This window comes from Salmo salar, chromosome ssa23, assembly GCF_905237065.1.
Source record: "Salmo salar chromosome ssa23, Ssal_v3.1, whole genome shotgun sequence".
In the NCBI taxonomy this organism is placed as follows: domain Eukaryota; kingdom Metazoa; phylum Chordata; class Actinopteri; order Salmoniformes; family Salmonidae; genus Salmo; species Salmo salar.
The window spans coordinates 29,991,725-30,019,515 of NC_059464.1; the positions used below are offsets into that span (position 1 = coordinate 29,991,725).

A 27,791-nucleotide genomic window follows, 5' to 3' on the forward strand; every position below is an offset into this window, starting at 1 on the left:
ATGTGTTGCTACCATTCTTTATTTAGGGCTGTGTTCTTAAGCAAAATTGTGAGTGAGCCCACTCCCTTGGCTGAGAAGCAACCCCACACATGAATGGTCTCAGGATGCTTTACTGTTGGCATGACACAGGACTGATGGCAGCGCTCACCTTGTCTTCTCCGGACAAGCTTTTTTCCTGATGCCCCAAACAATCGGGAAGGGGATTCATCAGAGAAAATGACTTTACCCCAGTCCTCAACAGTCCAATCCCTGTACCTTTTGCAGAATATCATGCTGTCCCTGATGTTTTTCCTGGAGAGAAGTGGCTTCTTTGCTGCCCTTCTTGACACCAGGCCATCCTCCAAAAGTCTTCGCCTCACTGTGCGTGCAGATGCACTCACACCTGCCTGCTGCCATTCCTGAGCAAGCTCTGTAATGGTGGTGCCCCGATCCCGCAGCTGAATGAACTTTTGGAGATGTTCCTGGCGCTTGCTGGACTTTCTTGGGCGACCTGAAGCCTTCTTCATAACAATTGAACTGCTCTCCTTGAAGTTCTTGATGATCCGATAAAGGGTTGATTTAGGTGCAATCTTACTGGCAGCAATATCCTTGCCAGTGAAGTCCTTTTTGTGCAAAGCAATGATGACGGCACATGTTGCCTTGCAGGTAACCATGGTTGACAGAGGAAGAACAATGATTCCAAGCACCACCCTCCTTTTGAAGCTTCCAGTCTGTTTTTCGAACTCAATCAGCATGACAGAGTGATCTCCAGCCTTGTCAACAATCACACCTGTGTTAACGAGAGAATCACTGACATGATGTCAGCTGGTCCTTTTGTGGCAGGGCTGAAATGCAGTGGAAATGTTTTTTGGGGATTCAGTTCATTTGCATGGCAAAGAGGGACTTTGCAATTAATTGCAATCCATCTGATCACTCTTCATAACATTCTGGAGCATATGCAAATTGCCATCATACAAACTGAGGCAGCGGACTTTGTGAAAATTAATATTTGTGTCATTCTCAAAACTTTTGGCCACGACTGTATATAAGGTCCCACAGTTGACAGTGCATGAGGTAGAAGCCATGAGGTCGAAGGAATTGTCCGTAGACCTCCAAGGTACGACTCTGTCGAGGCACTGATCTGGGGAAGAGTACCAAAAAAATCATTCTTAAATGGAAGATGTTTGGAACCACCAATACTCTTCCTAGAGCTGGCTGCCTGGCCAAACTGAGCAATCGGGGGAGTAGGGCCTTGGTCAGGGAGGTGAATGCCAAACGTCACGTCTGGAGGAAACCTTGCACCATCCCTACGGTGAAGCATGGTGGTTGCAGCATCATGCTGTGGGGATGTTTTTCAGTGGCAGGGACTGGGAGACTAGTCAGGATCGAGGAAAAGATGAACGGAGCAAAGTGCTCAGGACCTCAGACTAGGGCGAACGTACACCTTCCAACAGGACAACGACCCTAAGCACACAGCCAAGACAACAATGTTTTGCAGTATTACTTTAGTGCCTTGTTGCAAATAGGATGCATGTTTTTAAATATTTTTATTCTGTACAGGCTTCCTTCTTTTCACTCTGTCAGATAAGTTAGTATTGTGGAGTAACTACAATATTGTTGATCCAGCCTCACTTTTCTCCTATCCCAACCATTAAACACTGTAACTGTTTTAACGTCACCATTGGCCTCATGTTGAAATCCCTGAGCGGTTACCTGCCTCTCCGGCAACTGAGTTAGGAAGGACGCCTGTATCTTTGTAGTGACGGGGTGTATTGATACACAATCCAAAATGTAATTAATAACTTCACCATGCTTAAAGAGATATTCAATGTCTGCTTTTTTAATACCCATCTACCAATAGGTGCCCTTCTTTGTGAGGCATTGGAAAACCTCCCTGGTCTTTGATGAATCTGTGTTTTGCAATTCACCACTTGACTGAGTTACCTTACAGATAATTGTATGTGTGGGGTACAGAGATGAGGTAGTCATTCTAAAATCATGTTAAACTCTATGATTGCACAGAGTCCATGCAACTTACGTGTCATGTTAAGCACATTTTTACTCCTGAACTTATTTAGGCTTGCCATAACAAAGGGCTTGAATACTTATTGACTCAAGACATTTCAGATTTTTATTTTTAATTCATTTGTAAAAGAAAATAATCGAACAACATCATTCCACTTTGATATTATAGGGTATTGTATGTAGACCAGTGACCCCAAAAATCTAAATTTAAGCCATTTAATTTTCTGTCTAACACAATAAAATGTTGAAAAAGTCAAAGCACTGTACCCTCTCTTTGCAACCCTATGGGTAATACTATAATAGGAACATAAGCTAAGTGATGCAATGTTATAGTATGTGCTTCATATTTCACTCTGTATAGATCTGAGGTCATACCTTTACCTTATAGCACCTCTCTCCCCAGCCGGACAGCCTACTCCTATAACCCTGAGGCCCAGCTGTATGGGCAAGGTAGTGGAGGAGCCTACTTTGACTCTCAGGGTGGGGGTGCCCAGGTCACCACGGTGGTCTCCTCGGCCGGCGGCGGGCCGCCCCACGGTATGGTGGGCATCGCCATGGATGTGGGTGGTAGTCAGGTCATCTCCGGTGGCGGCACCTACCTGATCCACGGCGGGGGCATGGATGGGGGTCGCCACCACGCCTCACACTCTTCCCGCTCCTCCTCTGCTATGGTGAGCACCTTGGATGGGTTACATATACTCTGTCCTTATTTGTTAGGACTTAGGAATTTAGTAGGGAGAATAATGTTTCCAGTCCAGTAGGTTTGTCAGTGAAATGATTGTGATATGACTACGTAAGTCCATCAAACATTATGGTATACAGTTGAAGTCGGAAGTTTACATACACCTTAGCCAAATACATTTAAACTCTTTTTTTCACAATTCCTGACATTTAATCCCAGTAAAAATTCCCTGTCTTAGGTCAGTTAGGATCACCTCTTTATTTTAAGAATGTGAAATGTCAGAATAATAGTAGAGAATGATTTATTTCAGCTTTTATTTCTTTCATCACATTTCCAGTGGGTCAGAAGTTTACATACACTCAATTAGTATTTGGTAGCATTGCCTTTAAATTGTTTAACTTGGGTCAAATGTTTCGGGTAGCCTTCCACAAGCTTCCCACAATAAGTTGGGTGAATTTTGGCCCATTCTTCCTGACAGAGCTGGTGTAACTGAGTCAGGTTTGTAGGCCTCCTTGCTCACACACGCTTTTTCAGTTCTGCCCACAAATTTTCTATGGGATTGAGGTCAGGGCTTTGTGATGGCCACTACAATACCTTGACTTTGTTGTCCTTTGGAAGTATGCTTGGGGTCATTGTCCATTTGGAAGACCCATTTGCGACCAAGCTTTAATTTCCTGACTGATGTCTTGAGATGTTGCTTCAATATATCCACATATTTTCCTCCCTCATGATGCCATCTATTTAGTGAAGTGCACCAGTTCCTCCTGCAGAAAAGCACCCCCACAACATGATGCTGCCACCCCCGTGCTTCACGGTTGGAATGGTGTTTTTTGCCACGGCTTGCAAGCCTCCCCCTTTTTTCTCCAAACATAACGATGGTCATTATGGCCAAACAGTTCTATTTTTGTTTCATCAAACCAGAGGACATTTTTCCAAAAAGTACGATCTTTGTCCCCATGTGCAGTTGCAAACCGTAGTCTGGCTTTTTTATGGCGGTTTTGGAGCAGTGGCTTCTTCCTTGTTGAGCGGCCTTTCAGGTTGTCGATATAGGACTTGTTTTACTGTGGATATAGATACTTTTGTACCTGCTTCCTCCAGCATCTTCACAAGGTCCTTTGCTGTACTAGGTCCTTTGCTGTACTTGCGTACTATTGTTTGTACAGATGAACGTGGTACCTTCAGGCGTTTGGAAATTGCTCCCAAGGATGAACCAGACTTGTGGAGGTCTACATTTTTTTTCTGAGGTCTTGGCTGATTTATTTTTATTTTCCCATTATGTCAAGCAAAGAGGCACTGAGTTTGAAGGTAGGCCTTGAAATACATCCACAGGTACACCTCCAACTGACTCAAATGATGTCAATTAGCCTATCAGAAGCTTTTAAAGCCATGACATAATTTTCTGGAATTTTCCAAGCTGTTTAAAGGCACAGTAAACTTAGCGTATGTAAACTTCTGACCCACTGGAATTGTGATACAGTGAATTATAAGTGAAATAATCTGTCTGTAAACAATTGTTGGAAAAATTACTTGTCATGCACAAAGTAGATGTCCTAACCGACTTGTCAAAACTATAGTTTGTTGACAAGACATTTGTGGAGTGGTTGAAAAACGAGTTTTAATGACTCCAACCAAAGTGTATGTAAACTTCCGACTTCAACTGTAGTAGAGGCACCAACAATTGAGAAATGAATGCCCATGTCTGAGAGTCAGTAATTCCAAATTTTTACATACACGAGGGATGGTTTATGGTTGCCTTTACTAAACAGCTTTTTAAGCCGTGTACGGATTAAAGTATCCTACAGTATATGAAGCGTGTCTAAATTATTAGTTACGCCAACAAACAAATTGTCCTGCCGTAGCAGACAAATTGCCCTGCCTTACGCTGCCGTGGCTGTGACGCACGCTGGCGTGACAGTCATCACACCTGCTTGCCTGGCCTATCTGCTGAGCCTCAGGGAAACCTGAGTATGGGGTGGGCCTCAACCTCCCCAGTGCCCCATGGCGTTACGGGAAGAGCAGGATAGGGGAAGCAGGGTGCAGGCTGGCTTAAATAATTCAGTGCTGCCTTGTTTTAGAGTTTTTCACAGGCACTTGAGCACCCTGCGAAACAAAGCAACCCCTCGGCCTCATTACCATTTGGCCAACAGCCCTTGGGAGACTTTTTAAGGCCTTGGAACGATGCCTGCTCTTTTTCTTCTCAGGTTTGGCCACTGTACCACGCATCTTTCTGTGGGTGTCTTTTCTCCCCCCTCTTTAAAGCAAGCCCAGTCCCAGGTTTTATCATTCGCTATGCCCGCTAGACTAACTTCTCTCTATTTTCTCTAGTCCATGATACCGCAGAAAAATATCTAAATGATCTGGTAAATTCATTGAAATGGTTCTTTTGGGATGACAAATGGAAAGAAAAGAGGGGGATGATATGGAAATCTATATCCCCTGTAAGATGTGTTTGTATTAGGCCAGTCAGTCCTTGTCTTGAATCGGTTGCAACAGTGACCGACCATTCCGTATAACTGGTCATGTTTTGCATTGTGTGATGATTATTTTTGGGGAAAGGTGGAATTTGTCGACTCATTGTCACTGTGCGTGGTGTAACGTGGCCCTGTTTGCAGAGTCATTTGCATAGCGTCAAACCAGGAAGGCCTTCAGTCAGCAGCTTAACCCCTTGAGTCCCCCTCATTTGCATGCTTTTGTCAGCCAATAATGAATTTGGTCGCAAGACTGACTGAGTAATAGAAATGCAGAGATCTGGCTGCAGCTAACCTTCTTATTTCCTTTCTGGTTTGTGATTTTGTTTTCCCTGTCTACCCCCCCTTCACCTCAACTCCTCTCTCCCTCTCTTTTTCGTTTCCCTCCTTTTTTGCTTCCTCCCGTTTTAATTATTTTTTGCATGCTCCTTTTTTTTCTTTAGCTTGAAATGGCGATTGAAAACCTCCAAAAGTCTGAAGGGATTGCAACTCACAAAAGCAGCCTGCTCAACAGCCATGTAAGTCAAACAGGAACTTTCTTTGAAAAGGACTAGAAAGGCCCGCCTTTGTCTCCCTGGCTGTGGGCTACACTACCACTTGTCACTGAGATCTCTTCTCTTACTGCTGAAGAGAACATACTGACAGACTTCTGCTAATGCTAGCCTCACGGTGCTGTGGCATAAAACACTACATTGTCGTCTGACCATAGACTTTCCTTGCATCTGCTATCGCTTGTTGCTCAACCACAATTTGTTGATTGTGGGACTTGCTGCTGGCTGGGCTTGCCTTGGCCATGTCTTGAGAAAAGCTATGCATATTTAACCTCTTGCGTTTTCAGATTCCCCATCCTCCACATGATGACCGATATGTGATTGTTATAGCCACACAACGCCCTCCCTCCTTTTCAACCACTACTTTACCAGAGCTGCCATTCAAACCAGCTATTTCATTGGACGCTAGGGAGGTTCTTCTCCATTCCCGCTCCTAACCCTCGGTCACCTATCTACAATCTCTATATTATCAAGCAGCTCCTGACAGTCATATTATTGTCATCAAGTCTCTAGTCCACTTCATGCTGTGTCTGCCACACTCAGTCTGGCCAACCTGTTAATGGAGATAAATATCCATCCCCACAGCTTGTATTTATTTATATTCCAACTAGCGATCATCTTCCCTTTACCTCTCCACCATTCACCATCCACATAGACAGGGAAGTCCTCTCTATTGGAGAATAGGGGTGAGCAGAGTTCTATATTGCTCTAGTGGACAGGTATAATATGTGGTCTTCTGATGAGGCAATGAATGAGCAATTATCACATCAAATACACTAATTCACCCCCCCTCCTGACAGTTTTAAGCCAAAATCTAAATTCTCACCCTCATGTTTAAACTCACTAAATGTGTGTGTGTGTGTGTGTGTGTGTGTGTGTGTGTGTGTGTGTGTGTGTGTGTGTGTGTGTGTGTGTGTGTGTGTGTGTGTGTGTGTGTGTGTGTGTGTGTGTGTGTGTGTGTGCGTGCGTGCGTGCGTGTTTCTGCTGTCCTTTGATGTGATAATAGAAGGCAGTGCTCTCCCTCTCCTTGGGCAGACAGCTGCAGGATGGAGGTACTGCAGAGGAGGCTGGTGGGAGGAGCTATAGGAGGACGGGCTCACTGTAATAGCTGGAATGGAAATCATGGAACGGAGGCAAACGAGTGGTTTCAATATTTTTTATGTTTGATACCGTTACATTTATTCCATTCCAGCTATTACAATGAGCCCGTCCTCCTATAGCTCCTCCCACCAGCCTCCTCTGAGGTACTGTAAGGATCAGAGTGCAGCAGTAGGTGACTGACGGTGTGTCTCTGTGCTGTGTGTGTGTGTCTAGCTGCAGTGGCTGCTGGATAACTATGAGACAGCGGAGGGGGTGAGCCTGCCCCGGAGCTCCCTCTACAACCACTACCTGCGCCACTGTCAGGAGCAGAAACTGGACCCGGTCAACGCTGCCTCCTTCGGGAAACTCATCCGCTCCGTCTTCATGGGCCTCAGGACCCGCCGCCTCGGCACTAGGTATGACCATGATGGTGAAGAAGAGCAGGTGTAGGATAATGTTAATGATAGATTAGAAAGATTGATTGATGATGCTGATAGTGAGGATTTATTCTGATGATGATAAGACCGATTACAAAGCTGATTACAATTTCCTTATTAACCCCCCATGTTCCTGTTTGTTCCAGGGGCAACTCCAAGTACCACTACTATGGCATCAGACTGAAGCCAGACTCACCACTCAACAGACTGCAAGAGGACTCTCAGTACATGGCCATGAGGCAGCAACCCATGCACCAGAAACAGAGGTGAACCCTCCCGCTCACATCCTCCACCTCTTCTCTCTTTCTCTCTCATCTGTCCATACTGTCTGCCAAAGCTTTAATCCAGTTCCTTTTGATATTTTTTTAACATTTGACTTCATGTCCCCTGCCTCTGCCCAAATTACTTTTGTGGATTTTGAAATGCTTCTCTGCAATGGAGTGAAGTGGTGCACTCGTCCTCATTTCAGATACATGGTTTATTTAACCTCACACCTGCCTTTATTCTCCACTCTCTCCTCTCTTTGTTTGTGCTTCCTCTCCTCTCCCAGTCATCCTTTAGTTCTTCCCAGCCCCACCCAACATAGCTGTGCTGCCCTCTCCCCTTTCCGCAGGTTCAAGCCCCTCCAGAAGGTGGATGGCATGGGAGACAGCCTGTCAGGAGGCTCCCAGCACTCAGCCAGCACCCCAGAGCAGTCTGTGGCAGCCCAGAGCCAGCACCACCAGCAGTACATTGGTAAGGAGCTCCGCTGGCCACACTGTAACACTGAGAGACCATCAGGTCCCCTGTACCAAAACAGAGCTCGCATTAATTCCATAGTTTGTGAACACTGAGGATACAATAGTAATGATAAAAGGCTTTTAGACTGCTTGCATGGTAGCCTAGGGTAGGGCCAGCCCAGTTTAATCACTGGATGCAAGATTTAATTGTGTCACTTCACATTATTATTAAACACCTCTTTGTTGTTGTTTGGGATTTGACCGTGTGTCATCGTGTCCTCAGATGTGTCACATGTCCTGCCCCCGTTCCCCACCCCTGACCTGGGTACCCAGCCCCTCCCCGAGCGTATCAACATGAATGACGTGAAGAAGCTGCAGAACCTGTACAGGGACCACTGTGAGGTATGTGCAACGCAGCGCCAACTAGCTGCAAACTCTGCACTGCTCTGGTGTGGTCTGGTGCAACAGGCGCTGCCAGCGAGAGCGATAGACTGCAGCCCTCAACAAGTGTCCTGTCCTAGTCGACGGCACTGCAAATTTGATGAAATGATGTATGGGGGAAGTGACATTTTAGAGCTGGTGCTAGAACACATCCTTAGTTACTGTTGAATGTGACCGAAGAGAATACCAACTCCCTGGATGGGATACAGTGATGAGGGAGGGGGTGAAATGTTTAATGTACATTTTTGGGGGACTTTCCAAGCTATAGAGAGAGAAGGAGAGACAGAAAGGGAGAGGTGCCCTGAAAAGCTTAATTAAAGCACTGAAGCCGTGGGTTTATCATATTATCCGTGGCCTTCCTCTGTCCAGCCACACCACGCTCCTTTTGTTCCAGCCTCCTTTCATCTCAGCTCAGCTTTCAAGACATGCCAATTAACCTTTCGGCACGCTGGGTGGACATCTTGGTGTCTTTTTGTGCTTGCCTCCCCGTGGGCCTTTGTGTTGCCTTGTCATTGGACAGGCACATGGGCTCCTGCCTTTGTCTGGCCGGCGCATTTCTATCACTCTCACAGCTCTCTGTGTGTTTCTGTGTGTTTAATGTTTATGCGCTTTTCTCTTTGTGAGCAAACAACCATCTGTTAACTTTATACTAGGAGGATTATTGATGGTAAATGAAATGTACTATTTAAAATAAAGGTAACAAGCGTACAAAGGACAAATCAAGGTGTAGGTCCAGGAAGAACTTATTCCTCACCCTGCTTTCAGTGGAAATACAGCTGTAGATTTTCTGTTTCAAATTAAATCACATTTTATGTCACATGCGCCGATGTAGACAGGTGTAGACCTTACTGTGAAATGCTTACTTACAAGCCCTTAACCAACTATGCAGTTCAAGAAAGCTAAGAGTTAAGAACACATTTACTAAATAAAAAAAAGTAAAAAAGGCTATATACACGGGGTACAGATACCGAGTCAATGTGTGGGGGTACAGGTTAGTCGAGGTAATTTGTACATGTACAGTGCCTTCAGAAAGTATTCAGAACCCTGGACTTTTTCCAGATTTGGTTACGTTACAGCCTTATTCTAAAATGCATTAAATAAAACAAAATCATCAGAAATCCACACACACAATACCCCATAATGACAAAGTGAAAACAGGTTTTTATACATTTTTGCAAATGTATAATAAAAAAAAACAAATACCTTATTTACATAGGTATTTAGGCCTTTTGCTATGAGACTTGAAATTGAGCTCCGGTGCATCCTGTTTCCATTGATCGTCCTTGATGTTTCTACAACTTCATTGGAGTCCACCTGTGGTAAGTGTCCTAGCAAAGGGTCTGAATACTTATGTAAATAAGGTATTTTTGAAATATTTTTTTTAAGAAATAAGCAAACATTTATAAACCTGTTTTCGCTTTGTCATTATGGGGTATTGTGTGTAGATTGCTGAGGATATTTTTTTTATTTAAGCAATTTTAGAATAAGGCTGTAATGTAACAAAATGTGGAAAAAGTCAAAGGGTCTGAATACTTTCTGAAGGCACTGTAGGTCCTGGATGGCAGGACTCTTGGCCCCAGTGATGTACTGGGCCGTACTCACTACCCTCTGTAGCGCCTTATAGTCGGAACATTTTCTTGCATACAAGCAATGCATTAATTACCTCTATACACATTCATATTCATTAACTTTGGCGCCCATACATGCATTTATTATTATATGTCAAAGTTATTGATAAGAACCAAATATCCTGCTATCAGACATGCCAATTAAGCATGCTTTTGTTGAGTTGAAATGATAAAATGAGCAATAAAAACTCCAGCGTGGAAGGAAATGAATAAATAAGGTAAACCCACATAAAGAAGTGTATGTGTGTGGGGGCAGCGTTAAGGAACCTCAGTCCCAGCATGCTCCTCTCTGTCATTCTTTTCTCTCCCTCTCCCTTTTCTCTCTCGCTCTAGCCATAGTTTCTAAAGCATGCTGTTTTTCCTGTGTGTCGAAACTGGGGAGGCAAAACGCTTGTTTGTAGGGGCAGGGGAATTCTTCTTTTTGTTTTGGAGTTTAGTGTTTAAGCTGTTGCCCAGGGCAATGGTAAACAAGGTTACCATAGTGATCCTCGGAGAGGAAGCAAAAACATATCATGTGATTGAAGGAAAGCCTATACTGTGCTGGGCTGTAACTGGAGACTGGGAGCATGTCCTGCCAAAGGAGAATCTCTGGGCATGGTGTGAAGAGTGAATAGAGACACTACCACTAATCACAGAGCACTGATAGACAGAACATACAGGAGGTTCACTGCTGCTCTGTTACTGAGGGTTGACTGTGTCTTCACTGTCTATATTATGTCATATTTAAACATACCTTAGGCTTTATCTGTGACCATTTCAATTATTTTTGACATTGTCAAAGTGAAGTTGTCTTTTTTTAACCCATAATGTTACTGGAAAATTGTATAGTGAGTTGGTAAATCTTTAGTATAGTAAATCTGTCATGTGGAGATTTGATTGGCGTGTTGATTATAGTGTGTAGCACATGCTCAGAACTCAGTATGTGAGAGTTCAAACAGGAATGAGGAAGCCGTGTGGAGTTGAGACTGCCCAATATTACAGGGATCAGGGAGCTACACACCACCAGCACACACTAGAGTCGGAGTTAAAGCCATGTTACAGTTGAATTCCTGGTAAATATCACTCAAATATTATCTGTTCTGATTTGGGATCAATGGGTTGGAAGGAAGGCAGCGTTTAGCTTGGACTCAGCCTCTAACCAGTCGGGAGGCTGCTGCAGAGAAACTTTGTTGTGTGTCTGGTTGCCATGGCTCAGCTCTGTGTTTTGTCCTTCCCGTCTCCCCTCCTCCTCCTCTACCCCGTAGGCTACTCTGGATGTGGTGATGAACCTCCAGTTCCACTACATTGAGAAGCTGTGGCAGACCTTCTGGTATTCAACAGCGCCATCTAGTGACGTAACCACCACCATCCCCAACAGGTCAGACAACAGAGGATTGAGAAAGTAATATTTGAATTAGAAAAAAATGTAATATTTGCTTTCAGGCTTTATATGCATGTATGTTTTCTGTGATTGAAAACTGTGCTTTTAGTGATTTGTGTGTGTGTACAGTGATGAGGACATGGAGGGGGTGATCCCCAGGGAGAAGCTGATGGCTCTGTGCAAGTATGAGCCTATCAAGCTGTGGATGAGGAGCTGTGACCATATCCTGTACCAGGCCCTGGTGGAGATCCTCATCCCTGACGTGCTACGCCCTGTCCCCAGTCAGTACACCTGCCTAACTTCAGCATTACTACATTATAATGACATTATCATTATCGCACTCAATGTATTGTATTTATCCCAGCAAATTTTTTTAATTGCAGGTACTCTCACTCAGGCCATTCGCAACTTTGCCAAGAGTCTGGAGGGCTGGCTGACCACAGCCATGAGCGACTTTCCCAATGAGATTGTACGCACCAAGGTACAAAACACCTTCCAACACCCTCGTAGTCTTTCTGCAGACAGCTGAACTCGCATGTATACATTACACGCGATACATTCCCAGGTGAAGTTAACCATCTCTTGTATGTGCTGTAGGCGGCGGTGGTGAGTGCATTTGCTCAGACCTTGCGTCGGTACACCTCTCTGAACCACCTGGCCCAGGCGGCCCGCGCCGTGCTGCAGAACACCTCCCAGATCAATCAGATGCTCAGCGACCTCAACCGTGTCGACTTCGCCAACGTACAGGTAGGACCATGGAACTAATCATTCCTTGGGTACATCTTTGTTGGAAGTGTTTTCTTCCCACTGTGCATGTGTGTGTGTCCATGTGTGTGCATGCATTTCTGTTTGTACTTGTACCTTGTAAATCCTCTCAGACTTGGGGTGTGTGTGCTCTTGGTCTACAGGAGCAGGCGTCGTGGGTATGCCAGTGTGACGAGACTGTGGTCCAGCGGCTGGAGCAGGACTTCAAGGTGACCCTGCAACAGCAGAGCTCTCTGGACCAGTGGGCCGCCTGGCTGGACAACGTGGTCAACCAGGTCCTCAAGCCCCACGAGGGCAGCACCAGCTTCCCCAGGGCTGCAAGACAGTTCCTGCTGAAGTGGTCCTTCTACAGGTATGGACCCTATCTAGACAGACAGATAGACAGACAGACCTCGATAGACAGACAGACCTCGATAGACAGACAGACCTCGATAGATAGATAATGTTGATAGATGGATTGATCTCTAAAGAGAGATACACTACATGACCAAAAGTATGTGGACACCTGCTCGTCGAACATCTCATTCCAAAATCATGGGCATTAATATGGAGTTGGTCCTCCCTTTTAGCTGCTTTAACAGCCTCCACTCTTCTGGGAAGGCTTTCCACTAGATGTTGGAACATTGCTGCGGGGACTTGCTTCCATTCAACCACTAGAGCATTAATGAGGTCGGGCACTGATGTTGGACGATGAGGCCTGGCTCGCAGTTTGCGTTCCAATTCATCCCAAAGGTGTTCGTTGGGGTTTAGGTCAGGGCTCTGCAGACCAGTCAAGTTCTTCCACACCAATCTCAACAAACCATTTCTGTATAGACCTCGCTTTGTGCACGGGGCATTGTCATGCTGAAACATGAAAGGACCTTCCCCAAACTGTTGCCACAAAATTGGAAGCACAGAATCGTCTAGAATGTAATTGTATGCTGGGTCCTGTTCTGTGAGCTTGTGTGGCTGAGCTGTTTCCACTTCACAATAACAGCACGTAGTTGACCGGGGCAGCTCTAGCAGGGCAGAAATTTGACAAACTAACTTGTTGGAAAGGTGGTATCCTATGACGGTGCCACGTTGAAAGTCACTGAGCTCTTCAGTAATGCCATTCTACTGCCAATGTTTGTCTTTGGAGATTGCATGGCTGTGTGCTCGATTTTATACACCTGTCAGCAACGGGTGTGGCTGAAATAGCCGAATCCACTGTGTGTGTGTGTGTGTGTGTGTGTGTGTGTGTGTGTGTGTGTGTGTGTGTGTGTGTGTGTGTGTGTGTGTGTGTGTGTGTGTGTGTGTGTGTGTGTGTGTACAGTACCAGTCAAACGTTTGGACACCTAGTCATTCGAGGGTTTTTCTTTATTTTTACTATTTTCTACATTATAGAATAATAGTGAAGACATCAAAACTATGAAATAACACATATAGAATCACGTGTAACCAAAAAAGTGTTAAACAAATCAAAATATATTTTAGATTCTTCAAAGTAGCCACCCTTTGCCTTGATGACAGCTTTGCACACTTTTGGCATTCTCAACCAGCTTCACCTGAAATGCTTTTCAACAGTCTTGAAGGTGTTTCCACATATGCTGAGCACTTGGCTGCTTTTTCTTCACTCTGCAGTCCAACTCATCCCAAACCATCTCAATTGGGTTGAGGTTGTGTGATTGTGGAGGCCAAGTCATCTGATGCAGCACTCCATCACTATTCTTCATGGTCAAATAGCCCTTACACAGCCTAGAGGTGTGTTTTCGGGTGATTGTCCTATTGAAAAACAAATTATTGTCCCACTAAGCGCAAACCAGTCTGAGATGGTGTATTGCTGCAGATTTCTATGGTAGCCATGCTGGTTAAGTGTGCCTTGAATTCTAAATAAATCAGTGTCACCAGCAAAGCACCCCCACTCCACCACACCTTGTACATGTTTCACGGTGGGAACCACACATGTGGAGATCATCTGTTCACCCGTGCGTCTCACAAAGACACGGCGGTTGGAACAAAAAATCTCACATTTGGACTCATCAGACCAAAGGACAGATTTTCACCAGTCTAATGTCCATTGCTCGTGTTTCTTGGACCAAGCAAATCTCTCCTTCTTATTGGTGTCCTTTAGTAGTGGTTTCTTTGCAGCAATTTGACCATGAAGGCCTGATTCACACAGTCTCCTCTGAACAGTTGATGTTGAGATGTGTCTGTTACTTGAACTCTGTGAAGCATTTATTTGGGCTGTAATCTGAGGTGCAGTTAACTCTAATGAACTTGTCCTCTGCAGCAGAAGTTACTCTGGGTCTTCCTTTCCTGTGGTAGTCCTCATGAGAGCCAATTTCATCATAGTGGTTGTTGGATTTTGCAACTGCGCTGTAAGACATTTTCAAAGTCCTTCAAATATTCCTGATTGACTGACCTTCATGTCTTAAAGTAATGATGGACTGTCGTTTCTCTTTCCTTATTTGAACTGTTCTTGGTCTTTTACCAAATAGGTCTATCTTCTGTATACCACCCCTACCTTGTCACAACACAACTGATTGCATTAAGGAAAGAAATTCCACAAATTAACTTTTAACAAGGCATACCTGTTAATTGAAATGCATTCCAGGTGACTACCTCATAAAGCTGGTTGAGAGAATGTCAAGAGTGTGCAAAGCTGTCATCATGGCGAAAAGGGGTGGCTACTTTATACAATCTCAAATATAAAATATGTTTTGATTTGTTTAACACTTTTTTGGTTACTACATGATTCCATATGTATTATTTCATAGTTTTGATGTCTTCACTATTATTCTACAATGTAGAATAATACTGGTACTGTATGTATGAGGCCACTGTGTGCCTACGTTACTTCCTTATTCTAAAATTGATTCAATTGTCTTTTCCCCCTCAATCTACACACCATACCCCATAATGACAAATCAAAAACAGGTTTAGACATTTTTGCTCATTTATAAAAAATAAAAACTGAAGTATTACATTTACATAAGTATTCAGACCCTTTACTCAGTATTTTGTTGAAGCACCTTTTGCAGCGATTACAGCGTTGAGTCTTTTCACACCTTGGCACACCTGTATTTGGGGAGTTTCTCCCATTCTTCTCTGCAGATCCTCTCAAGCTCTGACAAATTGGATGGAGAGTGTCGCTGCACAACTATTTTCAGGTCTCTCAAGAGATGTTTGATCAAGTTCAAGTCCGGGCTCTGGCTGGGCTACTCAAGGACTTTTAGAGACTTGTCCCGAAGCTACACCTGCGTTGTCTTGGCTGTGTGCTTAAGGTATTTCTCCTGTTGGAAGGTGAACCTTCACCCCCGTCTGAGGTCCTGAGCACTCTGGAGAAGGGTTTCATCAAAGATCTCTGTACTTTGCTCCGTTCATCTTTCCCTCGATCCTGACTAGTCTCCCAGTCCCTGCCTCTGAAAAACATCCTCATGGCATAATGCTGCCACCACCATGCTTCACCGTAGGGATGGTGCCAGGTTTCCTCCAGACATGACGCTTGGTATTGAGGCCAAAGAGTTAAATCTTGGTTTCATCAGACCAGTGAATATTGTTTCTCATGGTCTGAGAGTCTTTAGGTGCCCTTTGGCAAACTCCAAGCTGGCTGTTATGTGCCTTTTTACTGAGGAGTTGCTTCCATCTGGGCGCTCTAACATTAAGGCCTGATTGTTGGAGAGATGGTTGTCCTTCTGGAAGGTTCTCCCATCTCCACGGTGGAACTCTAGAGCTCTGTCAGAGTGACCATCGGGTTCTTGGTGACCTCCTTGACCAAGGCCCTTCTCCCCCGATTGCTCAGTTTGGCCAGGCGGCTAGCTCTAGGAAGAGTCTTGGTGGTTCCAAACGTCTTCCATTTAAGAATGATGGAGGCCACTGTGTTCTTGGGGACCTTCAATGCTGCAGACATTTTTTGGTACCCTTGCCCAGATCTGTGCCTCAACACTATCCTGTCTCGGAGCTCTACGAACAATTCCTTTGACCTCATGGCTTGGTTTTTGCGCTGACATGCATTGTCAACTGTGGGACCTTACACACAGGTGTGTGCCTTTCCAAATCATGTCCAATCAATTGAATTTACCACAGGTGGACTCCAATCAAGTTGTAGATGGATGCTCAATGGAAACAGGATGTATCTGAGCTCAATTTCGAGTCTCATCGCAAAGGGCCAAGCTTTTCACTTTGTCATTAAAGGGTATTGTGTGTAGATTGCTGAGGAAAATATTTTATTTAATCCATAATTTTAATGTATTTAACGTAACAAATATGGAAAGTCAAGGGGTCTTAATACTTTCCGTAGGCAGTCTGTGTAACTGCCAAAATAAGTATTTTTGAAAGCAGGTGCTTCCACACAGTTGTGGTTCTAAGTTAATTAAGCAATGAACATCCCATCATGCTTAGGGTCATGTACAAAAAGTATTTTGGCTAGCATGGCTAGAAGAAATCTCATGGACTTTGAAAGAGGGGTCTCAAAGGAGCATAGGGGATTTAAAGGGTGTGTGTCTCAGTCACCAGATCTCAACCCAATTGAACACTTAACACTGGAGTGGTGCCTGAGACAGCGTTTTCCATCAACAATACACCAAATGATGGTATTTCTCGTGGAAGAATTGTCGCATCCTCCAATTGAGTTCCAGCACTTGTAAAATCTATGCCAGGGTGCATTGAAGCTGTTCTGGCTCGTGGTGTCCTAATGCCCCATTAAGACACTTTATGTTGGTGTTTCCTTTATTTATTTATATATACACACACACACACACACACACACAGTATGCATTTTCACTAAGGTGTGGTAGTATTTTCAGGCTGATGAATTGTGGTGGTTAGCTTCATGTGGCTTTGGCAGATTGAAGCTCAGTGGGTCTGTGTTAATGTAATTTCTCTCTGATTGCCTCCTCCCTCTCTCCCCTCCTTTCCCCCAGCTCCATGGTGATCAGGGACCTGACCCTGCGTAGTGCCGCTAGTTTCGGCTCCTTCCATCTCATCAGGCTGCTCTACGACGAGTACATGTTCTACCTGGTGGAGCACCGCGTCGCCCAGGCAACCGGAGAGACACCCATCGCTGTCATGGGAGAGGTGAGTGGGCAGCCTTTCATGTACCAGTTTCCTTGAGCTATCCTGTGGAACTCCTGCAAAATTTAGTGAAATAATTATGCATATTTTATCGCACACCAGGTTGTATGGTGAGAGTTTCTGGTTATGAGGTAAATGGCCTGTTGACAGCATGTAAATCTGTATTAGCCCATTACTAATACAATTTCTCCTTTCTTCTGAAACACAGTTCAGTGACCTAAACTCGATGCTGCCCATGCTCATGGATAAAGGTGGGTCTACTCTCCCTGGCTCCTAGTGTTTGACTTGTTGTCCCATATGTCTCAATGTGGTATAAATCTAGACCTTACCTTTTTGTTAACCTCTGTTCCTATCTCAGACCCGTCCTTCTCAGACGACATGAGTGACATGGGCAGTGACGAGGGCCGGGGGCCCCACGAGCCGGCCGTGAAAAGGGAGAGGATCGAAATCAACCACTCGCTGCAGGAGATCTGAGACCAGATGAGGCCCGTGACCCTCTCTCAGGAGCCCTGCTGAGCTCTGGGCTCTCCTGGTCCTGTCAGCACACTAAGAGCCTCTAGCCCAGCCTGCTACACAGCGAGTGTGTTCAGTGTATATAGAGAAGAGCAGCAGGCTCAGCCCCTACCCAACCACTCCTCTTAGTTAGTGTATTTAAAGGGGGACTCTTTATCCCAGGGAAAACAATGAATGCTCACCAAGGGGGTCTGGTTTGACCTGACAGGGGTATACAGTTCAAATGTCTTTGTTTTTTTTCCTGTTTTGCAACTGTGAATAAGGATGACTTTGTGCAGTACCCATGTACCCATGGATACATGTAACTTTGTATGAGTGGTGTGTTTATCCTTTATTAGCTGTGCCATAGTGTAATTCCAGTGCCTTAGATGCTAACTCTTTAACCACCACTACTACAGATGTCTATCTCCTCGCTCAGCTGTGCCTCTACCGCAGTATGAATGTATTGTTTCAGAACCTCAGACATTCTAAAGCACCTTTAAACCTGTAGGTGTAATAGGATTATTCTATACGTGTTGCCTCAACGCACATTGATGCAACCAACTGACCCAAAGGACTTGTCCCTCTCCCACCAGCACGGCCACTCCCGTGGCTCTGTCAGTAGGGCCTGATGCAGAAAAAAAGACCCTAGTCTCATAGTTGATGGGATGGCAGGGACCTCTAACACCCTGGCCGTATGAGATGATTAGTTACCTCCTCCTTTTCTATGCTCTGCTCTGTTCTTATGAGGCAACTATAAAAGAGTATCCACTGTTAACTCTACCAACTCCCCCATTCTCAAGTATCCTTCTCCATGTATATATATATATATCCAAATTGTAACTATTCTATGATGCTGGTCTCATTGATCCATCTCTCTAGAACTTTGGGGGTGTTTCTAGATGTCACACCCCAGAGTCTAGGACAAGCCAGTTGCATCTATATTGATGAGACCTTTAGATTGATGTTTTAAGGACAGAAAGGAGAGTGGTGGACTCTTCAGGAAACCACCAGATTATATATATATATATATATATAAAAATGATCTACCTTCTGTGTTAACTGGAGCTGTCTGGCATCCATTTTGTGGAGCCGTATGTCTGGCCCAAACTGGGCCATGTCGAATTTCTTAAGGGATGTAAAATAGTATGTATTTACCAAAACGTGAAAGAGCGTTGGACCTCTGAAGCAAAACCCTTAAAAGGAAACTCCTAATTGCATCTGTTCAGTTCAACTGATGCTCTGAGTTCAGATAGTGTGACTCACCCCCTTAATGGTACCGTTACTCAAATGGACTCGTTCCATTTTGATTGGAGAGGGAAATATTCAGAATATCCTGATCCATGTTTCGTTTATTGCTCGATATATGAAAGTGTAAAACGGCTCGAGCCGGTTTCTCTAAAGATGATTACATATTTTATAGCCGTACAATTGTACTGTAGGAGGACTGATTGTGCAAAACCAACAAACTGTTAAACATTCATACATAAATATATTTCTTAATATGATGTAGAAAATGTGTTTATCAATGGCCTTTGGGTTCACATGGGGCTGGATCACACATGTATCGTGGAAGATTGAAATTGAAAGGCAACGTTCAAAGACTGCATTCACGGTAAACGGAAATGACCTTTACATTTTTAAACGCGGATCTCCTGCAATACAGATTGAATCCAGCACTTGGTCTTTCCCCAATCATTTCTATCTTCCCATACTGTACTGTTTGTGCTTTTAAAAGGGGATGTCCTCCTTGCTTTGATTATTTAGTGGCTGGGACTGATGTGTGTGTGTGACGCAGACGTTTTGTCTTGTTTTGATCATTTTCTATGTCTTATGGTCAACAACAATATTTAACTGTAACAATGTTGATATTTGGGGTGTAAGTGCCCAATTAACCTATGAAACGTCAGTCACGTGTCCATATTGAGAGAATCTCCATTTCTATTTATGAATAAATATAACTGATTTAATTACTGATTGACATGAACTTTTTTTTCTAAACACTTTTGGTTTAATTTTACTTTCCCCCCTCAGAGTTTGTAGTAGCTTGAGAATCCTGAGCTCTTTGTAACTCGTGCCTGTCAGTACTTTGCCTTTTAAGTGCTTTGGAAAGTAATTTCTATGTGAACTTTAATGTTTTTTGTAATGCTGTTTAGACTTTTGGCTGAGGATTATTTTTTATTGAACTAAATCTGGTTCTTCTTACAAGTATATTGAACCCTTATTTTTATGTATTTTTAAACATTCTTGACTACACTTTACCTAGCTTAAGGGCATACAGTCTGTAACAAACTGCATAGTGTGTAATAAATTGGTGGAAACCATCTGTTTTTGGCCACGTTCATTTATTAATTAGAAAGTCAAATGAAATGTGTATATTTTGGAAAAACAGCTTTTTCAAATGAGTCTTCCTGGCCAATGAAGTGTTAATACTGTAACCACTCACAATGATTCAGTCTATATGTGCAGAAATATTCCTTATATATTTACATTAAATTCAAGTTTCCATGGAAATTCTGTTCAAGACATTATGTACGTAGTATGTTTATATTCATACACACAATTCTTTCTCTTCAATAAAACCAACTTCTTACATCCAGTTTTCAAACTCCTGATATAAAAAGGCACACAGAACACAATGCAAACACAACAAACAAGATTCAATACAAGAAAAAGAGAAGGGTACACTCCCCTGGGAAAGGGCAAGGATTGCGTGTACAACGCAGAGCTGAAAAAGAAAAGACTAGTTCCGAAAACGAGCTTGATCCTTTTTAGCAGCAAGGTCAGCATACACATGTTAAGTGCACATTCTCCTCCAAAGCCAGGAGAATGAGTGAGCACGGTGTCTGGTCCCAATGTCAAACCCATCCCAGTCTGTCTGTCCTCTACCTCCTGGGGAAGGAGGTCAGTATGGCCCAGAGGGCTAAAAGTGCAATGTGTACTCCAGGAACTCCTATCGATGGCCTGGGCACTCCTACTGCTCCTCACAAGGAGCAGCCTGCCATGTACTTCCCTGCCAAGGAGACACAAACATGTGGTGAAACCCATTATTATTCATTTTTTTCCATACAATCTTTTGTGAAACTCCAAGGCCCACACACTATCTTATTGGCCAGGCTTAGTAACATATGGTGTTACTGTACCTGTGGCAAATCTCTTCTTGACCAGGGACATACGGTAGCGACTGCCCACCAGCTCCACATCCATGCCCGACAGAGAGGCCCCGGAGCCCACAAACTGTACTGCCAGGCTGGGGGGAGGTCCACGAGGAACCTCCAGGCACTGCCAGCTGGCACACAGCGTGCCAGAGCCTGGAACAACCAATAATTGCCACATTCTTCAGTTCTCCACTAACAGGAGCAAGTTAATAACACTGGCTTGTTATTTAAAAAAAGGCACTTGTCTTTTCCCACTAGCACTGACTGAGAAATACTTTGAGGGAAAATCTACTTTATACGATTGTGATGTCTTGTCTCACCTAGCCATCTTAATGAATGCACTAATTATAAGTTGCTCTGGATAAGAGCGTCTGCTTAATGACTAAAATAAAAAAAGATAATCCCTGCCAATTCTCCTTTATATTATCACTGACCCATCTTCCACTCACGCTCAGCTTTCATATGCTAATCTTGATATTTAAGATAATGATACCTTCATAGAGGCTGCATATTAAAATAGAGAAGTGGGTGGCACTCAATGCAATTATGTAGTCAAGGGCCAGACTTGGAATAAAGAACTTTATACTGCATTTATATTTCCTTAACTATAATTGATATAGCTAGAATAGGACTGATATGTGGCCATTGAGTGAGATGGGTGTGGATGTACTGTAGACAGACAAGTAACCTTTGCTGTGGTTGGTAGGGGAGAGGTTGGGTAGTTTCCACAGTAGCTGTCGTTCCTCAGCATTCCTGGGAAGGCAGACAAAGGGTCAGTGGGGCCAACCCAGTTCCCACTCTTCTCTCTTTCTCCCCCTCTTTCCCAGTCTGTCCTCACCTTCTCCCTGACCTTCAGTCCGTCCTTTCTCCTACCGTCACTATCTCTATCCATCCGCCCACCATACTACCCCCCATTCTCTCCCACTCCCATCCTAACTCACCAGGCGGCTGGGGGCTGGCATTGCAGGTCTGTGGCGGTGTGGTCGAGGGGCAGCAGCACCTGCACAGCAGTGAGCTGGGTGGAGGGGGCGGTGGCCGGGCAGCAGTGGTAGTCCAGCGCTACACGGGTCACCGTGCCACTACGCTGGCACTCTGCTGACAGCAGGAGGGGAGCACGACCAGGGTCTTGGGACGACACCTGAGAGGAACAGAGTTGGGAGAGTTTGTTGACGCTGTCATTTGGAAGACGGGGGAAAATGTGTATCTTGAAGAATACTTTTGTGTAACTTCAGATGACAGAGAGTAAGAGAGTTCCACTGTACTTCAGTCACCTGGTACTTGAGTAGGGCCACGTTATAGTAGGAGGCCAGGGGGTTGAGCTCAGCCTCTCTCTGCAGGTAAAGGTTCAGTGCCTGCATGTTGAACCAGAAGTCCCTGGTGTCTGGGTCACTCTGAGAGGGGTCACTGTGGAGAATAACACAAACCGGAGAATGAGACATATGTCTTACCATTTCAGCAATCTGTAGACAGGTGTGTTGTTTAGCAACAAAACCAATGCGTGTGGATCTTCGGGGCAAAACAGACTGGGTTGGCTTCGAATCATAGGATTATTGACAACATGTAAACTATATTTCTCTAAATGTTAATTGAAAACACATTTGCACAATAAGCACTTTGTTACAGTTGTTAGTTAGCAAATTATAGCCGTATTGTCAGATCTGGTTAAAGCTAAAACACCTCAAAACAAGACATGGTATCGAGAAGCAGATAAACTATGTGAAACAAGCCACCTATGATTCCCCACATGGCAGCGTCTTGTCATTGTTGCTAGCTATCGGATCATTCAGAATCATAAACACAGCCTTCTACCCTTGCAATGTGCGCGCATAATTTGTGTGACACTGTCACACAACCTGCATATATATATATATATATATATATATATATAGTAACCTCACAACCAATCCCATAGCTCATATTAAGCTACCTGTAAAGCAGCTTCTGATTGGGCAGAAAGTGGTTAACCCGGGAGATGTTGACCAATCGAAAGCTGAGGACCGGGGCGTTTGGGTTAGCAGTGAAGATACGAGTGATTCCAGCAGGAAAAGACATGGTGAGATCTCCTGTGATCTTCACCAGACAGCTGAGGAAGAGAAAAGAGAAACACACACACACACACACACACACACTTAGCTTTCAGCAGGCCTGTGTATATAATAGGTAATAACATTGGACCTGGTGTACAGAGGGCTTATGTATGCTGACCGGTTGTGTTGTCCACCTTTGAAGTAAGCATTGATGTATTCTGTGATGGCTGCAGCCACAGGCCATAATTCTTGGGTGCTCATGGAGATTGGGCTCGGTCCGCGAGACAGATGCACTGTGGGAAGAATAGCTATGTCTATGACAAATTCAAGGCACAATGTCCTTATTCATAGGAGCTTTATGCTATTGAGTATCTTAAAAAGTGTTGTGTTCAGACTAACTGTGTAGGGGCGCATGGTCTTGGTGCAGATGGGAGAGGGGTGAGGGCTGCCCACCTCTAGCAGGGCTCGGGGCGCGTGTCTGTGCCCCCCACTCACTGGGGCTGGAGGAGGAGGACGAGGTGAGGTCTGGGCTGGGGTCTGGCTGAGGAGACGAGCACACTGACCTGGACTGAAGACACACAGGAAAAAGTAAGTAGTTGTCTACAGGCTTACAGCTGTAAAATGCACAGGTCTGGGAGACCAGACCAGAGCTTCTGTAGTCCGGTTGATTTTCCTGAAGACACTCACTCTCTCACAGCCACTCAGTCTGCCTGAGGACCTCTTGGCTCTGGCTGGTCTGGGAGGGGCTGCCACCAGCAGCTCTGCACTGTCCTGCCTGAAGCTATGCTTCGAACCTAGAGGAACATTACCAATATTACAACCTGTAAGACAAGAGGAAGTTGTCTAAAAGACAGCGTGGGGTTTTGAATAGAGTGAAATATAGTTGTACATTTGGGAAAATATATTTAGAAAATCCAATCTCAAAATATAGCTAGTGTATAGACATCTGAGGCCAATAGTGTAGTGTTCAACATTCATACTCTTGTGTGAGGCCATGTTGCAGGGCGGCTGTGATGTGTTCAGGTCCAGGCAGTTCTGGTCTTTATCAGTAGAAAAACACAGGTCCTCCTGTGGCCCAGAATGCCGTGTGAGAGGCAGGCCGCTCCTGCGTGGCTCGCTTTCGCTGCGCGACTCACGGTGCTTCCTCCCTCCCTCCCGGACCACTCCACCCAGGGCCAGAGACCCAGCCGAGGTCCCCTCACTGAAGGGGTTGTGGACAGAGTTCCAGTGCACCAGCTCCTTCTTAGGATGGGATAAGGGGAGGGAGTTGGAGTTGAGGGTCAGCCTACTACTGCTGACGATGTGGGTCAGGATTCCTGTCGCGGCAGCTAGGGCTGACTGGTGGGTGGGGCTGCCAATCATAGTGATGGCGAATGGGTCGTCAGGTGATTCTGGGGGCGGGGCACTACGGTCCCGTTTCCTGTCCCTGTCCTTGCGAGAGCAGGAGGAGGGGGTGGGGAGGGTTTTACTGTCACTGAGGGAGCTGGAGAAGGGGTCGCCCTGTACCTCTATCCCCCTTCCATCTCTGGAGGGGCGCGGGCGTGGGGGGGCCCAGGCGTCAGGGGGGGGCAGGGTCTCCTGGGTGACGGTCCTCTCGAAGGCAGCCAGGAAGGGGTCTTCAGGAGGGATGTGTTTACAGCTCCACAGGGCCGGGTCCAGCTCTGGAGGGGCCAGAGACTGGGAGAAGGCCGGGAAGCAGAGGGCTGAGGGGTCCATGTCTGGAGGGGGGCGGGAGGATCGTGGAGCAGCTGCCCAGATACTGACAGGGTTGTCCTGGGGGTGGGGGCTGCGTTCTGGGGAGGGGTCTCTAAAGACAGTGAGGAAGGGGTCTTCTGGCCTGCCCAGTCCTGCTGGTTCTTTACTCTGACTCGCTGACGGCCACGCTGCCCAACCAGCCGGCTCAGGGGAGGGGCCCAGGGGCTGATGGGAAGGTGAGTCCAGCCCTGAGTCCTCTATGTTCTCTGGAGAGGAGGAGTCAGAGGAGAAGGCAGCATCTGGAGGGAACAAGGGGAGACGATCATTCTACTACCTAAAACAGTATGTATCACACATAAGATCAGGAGTTTTACTGACTGTAAAAACTTCTGTCCCTATCACTAATACATCATAATACTTTAAACCGTATTTACATTCAGAAGCACCAAAGACACTCTCTGCTCTCTGTAGCTGATCTCTGCCAGCAAAGCTTTTTGACTTGAAGGCCGACTCCAGAGGAGGTCCAAAGAGACTGTCCGAGCCTGACGCAGTAGAACTCAACCTAGAGAGTGGGTGAGAGACAGATGAAATGAGAAAGGGAAAGAGACAGTGAGGGAGCGCGGGAGCAAGAGAGGGAGATAATACATTACCAGGAGCGAATAAAAAGCATAGCCAGAGATAATGTCAGGTGATGCAGTACTGTCATCAGATCTCCTGCTGGCTTCTTCTCCCACAGGATCTCTCCACCTCACAGCTACGTACGACAGAGAGAGGAGGACTGGAGAGGGACTGACAATCACTCACCTACTGGGATCTGGACTGGAGGTGGATCTGCATAGGCCGTCCTGCTCTCCCTCTGCACACACACACACACACACACACACACTGAAGTTTAATTTGGGACTGCTCCCCAATCAGGGAGAGATGTGATTAGCTAGAGTGCTGATGGAGAGCAGCCGTAAGGGAATACCCATTACCTTCCATAAAGATAAACACCAGCCATTAGCCTGGCTTCTCTAAGCAACATCAGCCCAGCGCTTTACGCTACGGTTTTAATCAAGACACTCATCATTAATCCAGTCTACTCATTTCCCCCACAAATAGCCTCCTACTGTAGCATCCCAGGCTGCTACTCCCTCACTAATAAACCATGCTCCAGACAGACCTGAGGCGTGACAAATAGACAGTGTCATTCAGGCAAGGTCAGCCACCTCGACGATTTATCACGGGACGGATACGCACTGTTAAGCCTATCCAGAAGCAACACGGTAAATCACATTCACATCACTTCAGACTGGGAATAACATTTTTATTTCTTTTATTTAAATAGGCAAGTCAGTTAAGAACAAATTCTTATTTACAATGACGGCCTACACCGGCCAAACCCGGACGACGCTGGGCCAATTGTGCGCCGCCCTATGAGACACCCAATCACGGCCGGTTGTGATCCAGCCTGGATTAAAGAGGCTGTATCACTAACATTAAAGGTGGAGTAATAGTATGCTATGCATGAATACCATATGAAACAAACAGTTATGACCTACCACTGATAGAATATAGGGAAATGATAAAGTACATGGTAAGGTGCAGTGGAGAGTGTACTACTGATGCTGCAGAAACAGTGGAGAGTGTACTACTGATGCTGCAGAAACAGTGGAGAGTACTACTGATGCTGCAGAAACAGTGGAGAGAGTACTACTGATGCTGCAGAAACAGTGGAGAGAGTACTACCGATGCTGCAGAAACAGTGGAGAGTGCACTACCGATGCTGCAGAAACAGTGGAGAGTGCACTACCGATGCTGCAGAAACAGTGGAGAGTGTACTACCGATGCTGCAGAAACAGTGGAGAGTGTACTACCGATGCTGCAGAAACAGTGGAGAGTGTACTACTGATGCTGCAGAAACAGTGGAGAGAGTACTACTGATGCTGCAGAAACAGTGGAGAGTGTACTACTGATGCTGCAGAAACAGTGGAGAGTACTACTGATGCTGCAGAAACAGTGGAGAGAGAACTACTGATGCTGCAGAAACAGTGGAGAGAGAACTACTGATGCTGCAGAAACAGTGGAGAGAGAACTACTGATGCTGCAGAAACAGTGGAGAGAGTACTACTGATGCTGCAGAAACAGTGGAGAGAGAACTACTGATGCTGCAGAAACAGTGGAGAGAGAACTACTGATGCTGCAGAAACAGTGGAGAGTGCACTACCAATGCTGCAGAAACAGTGGAGAGTGCACTACCGATGCTGCAGAAACAGTGGAGAGTGTACTACCGATGCTGCAGAAACAGTGGAGAGTGTACTACTGATGCTGCAGAAACAGTGGAGAGAGTACTACTGATGCTGCAGAAACAGTGGAGAGAGTACTACTGATGCTGCAGAAACAGTGGAGAGAGAACTACTGATGCTGCAGAAACAGTGGAGAGTGTACTACTGATGCTGCAGAAACAGTGGAGAGAGAGTGCTAACTACTTACCCCTGTGGGTGGCGCCCTCTCCCTCCCCCTCTGAACGTCCTGTAGTACTGCTGTTTCCTGTGGAGAGGACAAGAGGAGTCAGAGGACCACACACACAGAGAAATGCATAAAACATACAGACAGAGACAGAAACACAGCTATTTTTAACAAGAAGCCGGTTTTAATGGAACTTACTGGAGAGATGACGTTTGATTGACACCTGGAACAAGAGAGAGCAGAGTTGTTAATTACACTGTCTGGCAATATCTAAACAATTTAGAATGTTTACATCCTGCTGTTATTGCAACAACTTGGAGAGACAATAGCAGGGGGAAAAAAACATGGCTTAATAAACAGATAAGATTTATGAAAAGGGAAGCTCAGAAATGCTCAAGACTTGATACCACACCATGTGAAAATCCACAACATATTTCATCCCATGCCTCCCCTCTGGTCCTGTACCCACTCCTTCCCCCCGTCCTACCCCTCTGTTGGGGGGCAGTGTGAGTGCCCCCACGGTGGCCTTCAGCTCCATCTCTGTAGCAGCAGAGTTGCTGCTGCCCACCGGACGGATCTGGATGTGGAACTTCTTGGGCTCCTCGTCGTCAAAGTCAGAGTCGCTGGAGTAGAAGTTGTCCTCCATCGAGCAGCGTGCGGACAGAGAGTCAAGGAAAACTGGCCTGACGGAGGGTGGACAGTGGACTGACTAACATGGACGGGGAAGAGCCTTGGACAACTTTGGGAGTGTCAGGGTTTCATTTGTCCAGCCTCATTCACTGAGAATGGACTCAGAGCA

General features: G+C 45.4%; 2 protein-coding genes across 7 annotated transcripts in view; one reads left to right on the top strand and one right to left on the bottom strand.

Annotated features, from left to right (window-relative positions):
- The window catches only part of LOC106584375 (DNA-binding protein RFX2), a 59,321-nt gene extending 39,336 nt beyond the window's left edge, over positions 1-19,985 (top strand). The window contains exons 5-18 of one of the 2 annotated variants that reach the window (XM_014169609.2): positions 2,408-2,675; positions 5,598-5,672; positions 7,020-7,201; positions 7,369-7,488; positions 7,836-7,957; positions 8,225-8,343; positions 11,255-11,367; positions 11,500-11,651; positions 11,754-11,851; positions 11,968-12,117; positions 12,279-12,487; positions 17,019-17,172; positions 17,378-17,420; positions 17,528-19,985. In XM_014169609.2, the coding sequence (XP_014025084.1) occupies positions 2,408-2,675; positions 5,598-5,672; positions 7,020-7,201; positions 7,369-7,488; positions 7,836-7,957; positions 8,225-8,343; positions 11,255-11,367; positions 11,500-11,651; positions 11,754-11,851; positions 11,968-12,117; positions 12,279-12,487; positions 17,019-17,172; positions 17,378-17,420; positions 17,528-17,643 (1,921 nt within the window). In that variant the 3' untranslated portion in view covers positions 17,644-19,985. The remainder of the gene's footprint in view (positions 1-2,407; positions 2,676-5,597; positions 5,673-7,019; positions 7,202-7,368; positions 7,489-7,835; positions 7,958-8,224; positions 8,344-11,254; positions 11,368-11,499; positions 11,652-11,753; positions 11,852-11,967; positions 12,118-12,278; positions 12,488-17,018; positions 17,173-17,377; positions 17,421-17,527) is intronic. The other variant, XM_014169610.2, reaches the window with a different exon arrangement.
- The window catches only part of LOC106584373 (F-BAR domain only protein 1), a 43,396-nt gene continuing 34,946 nt past the window's right edge, over positions 19,342-27,791 (bottom strand). The window contains exons 13-27 of one of the 5 annotated variants that reach the window (XM_014169603.2): positions 27,480-27,646; positions 27,191-27,215; positions 27,017-27,073; positions 25,346-25,397; positions 24,976-25,103; positions 23,827-24,840; positions 23,534-23,667; positions 23,246-23,414; positions 23,025-23,139; positions 22,747-22,902; positions 22,091-22,223; positions 21,761-21,957; positions 21,508-21,572; positions 20,805-20,972; positions 20,369-20,674 (exon numbers count right to left, since the gene is read on the bottom strand). In XM_014169603.2, the coding sequence (XP_014025078.2) occupies positions 20,646-20,674; positions 20,805-20,972; positions 21,508-21,572; positions 21,761-21,957; positions 22,091-22,223; positions 22,747-22,902; positions 23,025-23,139; positions 23,246-23,414; positions 23,534-23,667; positions 23,827-24,840; positions 24,976-25,103; positions 25,346-25,397; positions 27,017-27,073; positions 27,191-27,215; positions 27,480-27,646 (2,609 nt within the window). In that variant the 3' untranslated portion in view covers positions 20,369-20,645. Of the gene's footprint in view, positions 20,675-20,804; positions 20,973-21,507; positions 21,573-21,760; positions 21,958-22,090; positions 22,224-22,746; positions 22,903-23,024; positions 23,140-23,245; positions 23,415-23,533; positions 23,668-23,826; positions 24,841-24,975; positions 25,104-25,345; positions 25,398-27,016; positions 27,074-27,190; positions 27,216-27,479; positions 27,647-27,791 lie in introns of all 5 variants that reach the window. The other 4 variants (XM_045706030.1, XM_045706028.1, XM_045706029.1 and 1 more) reach the window with 4 other exon arrangements.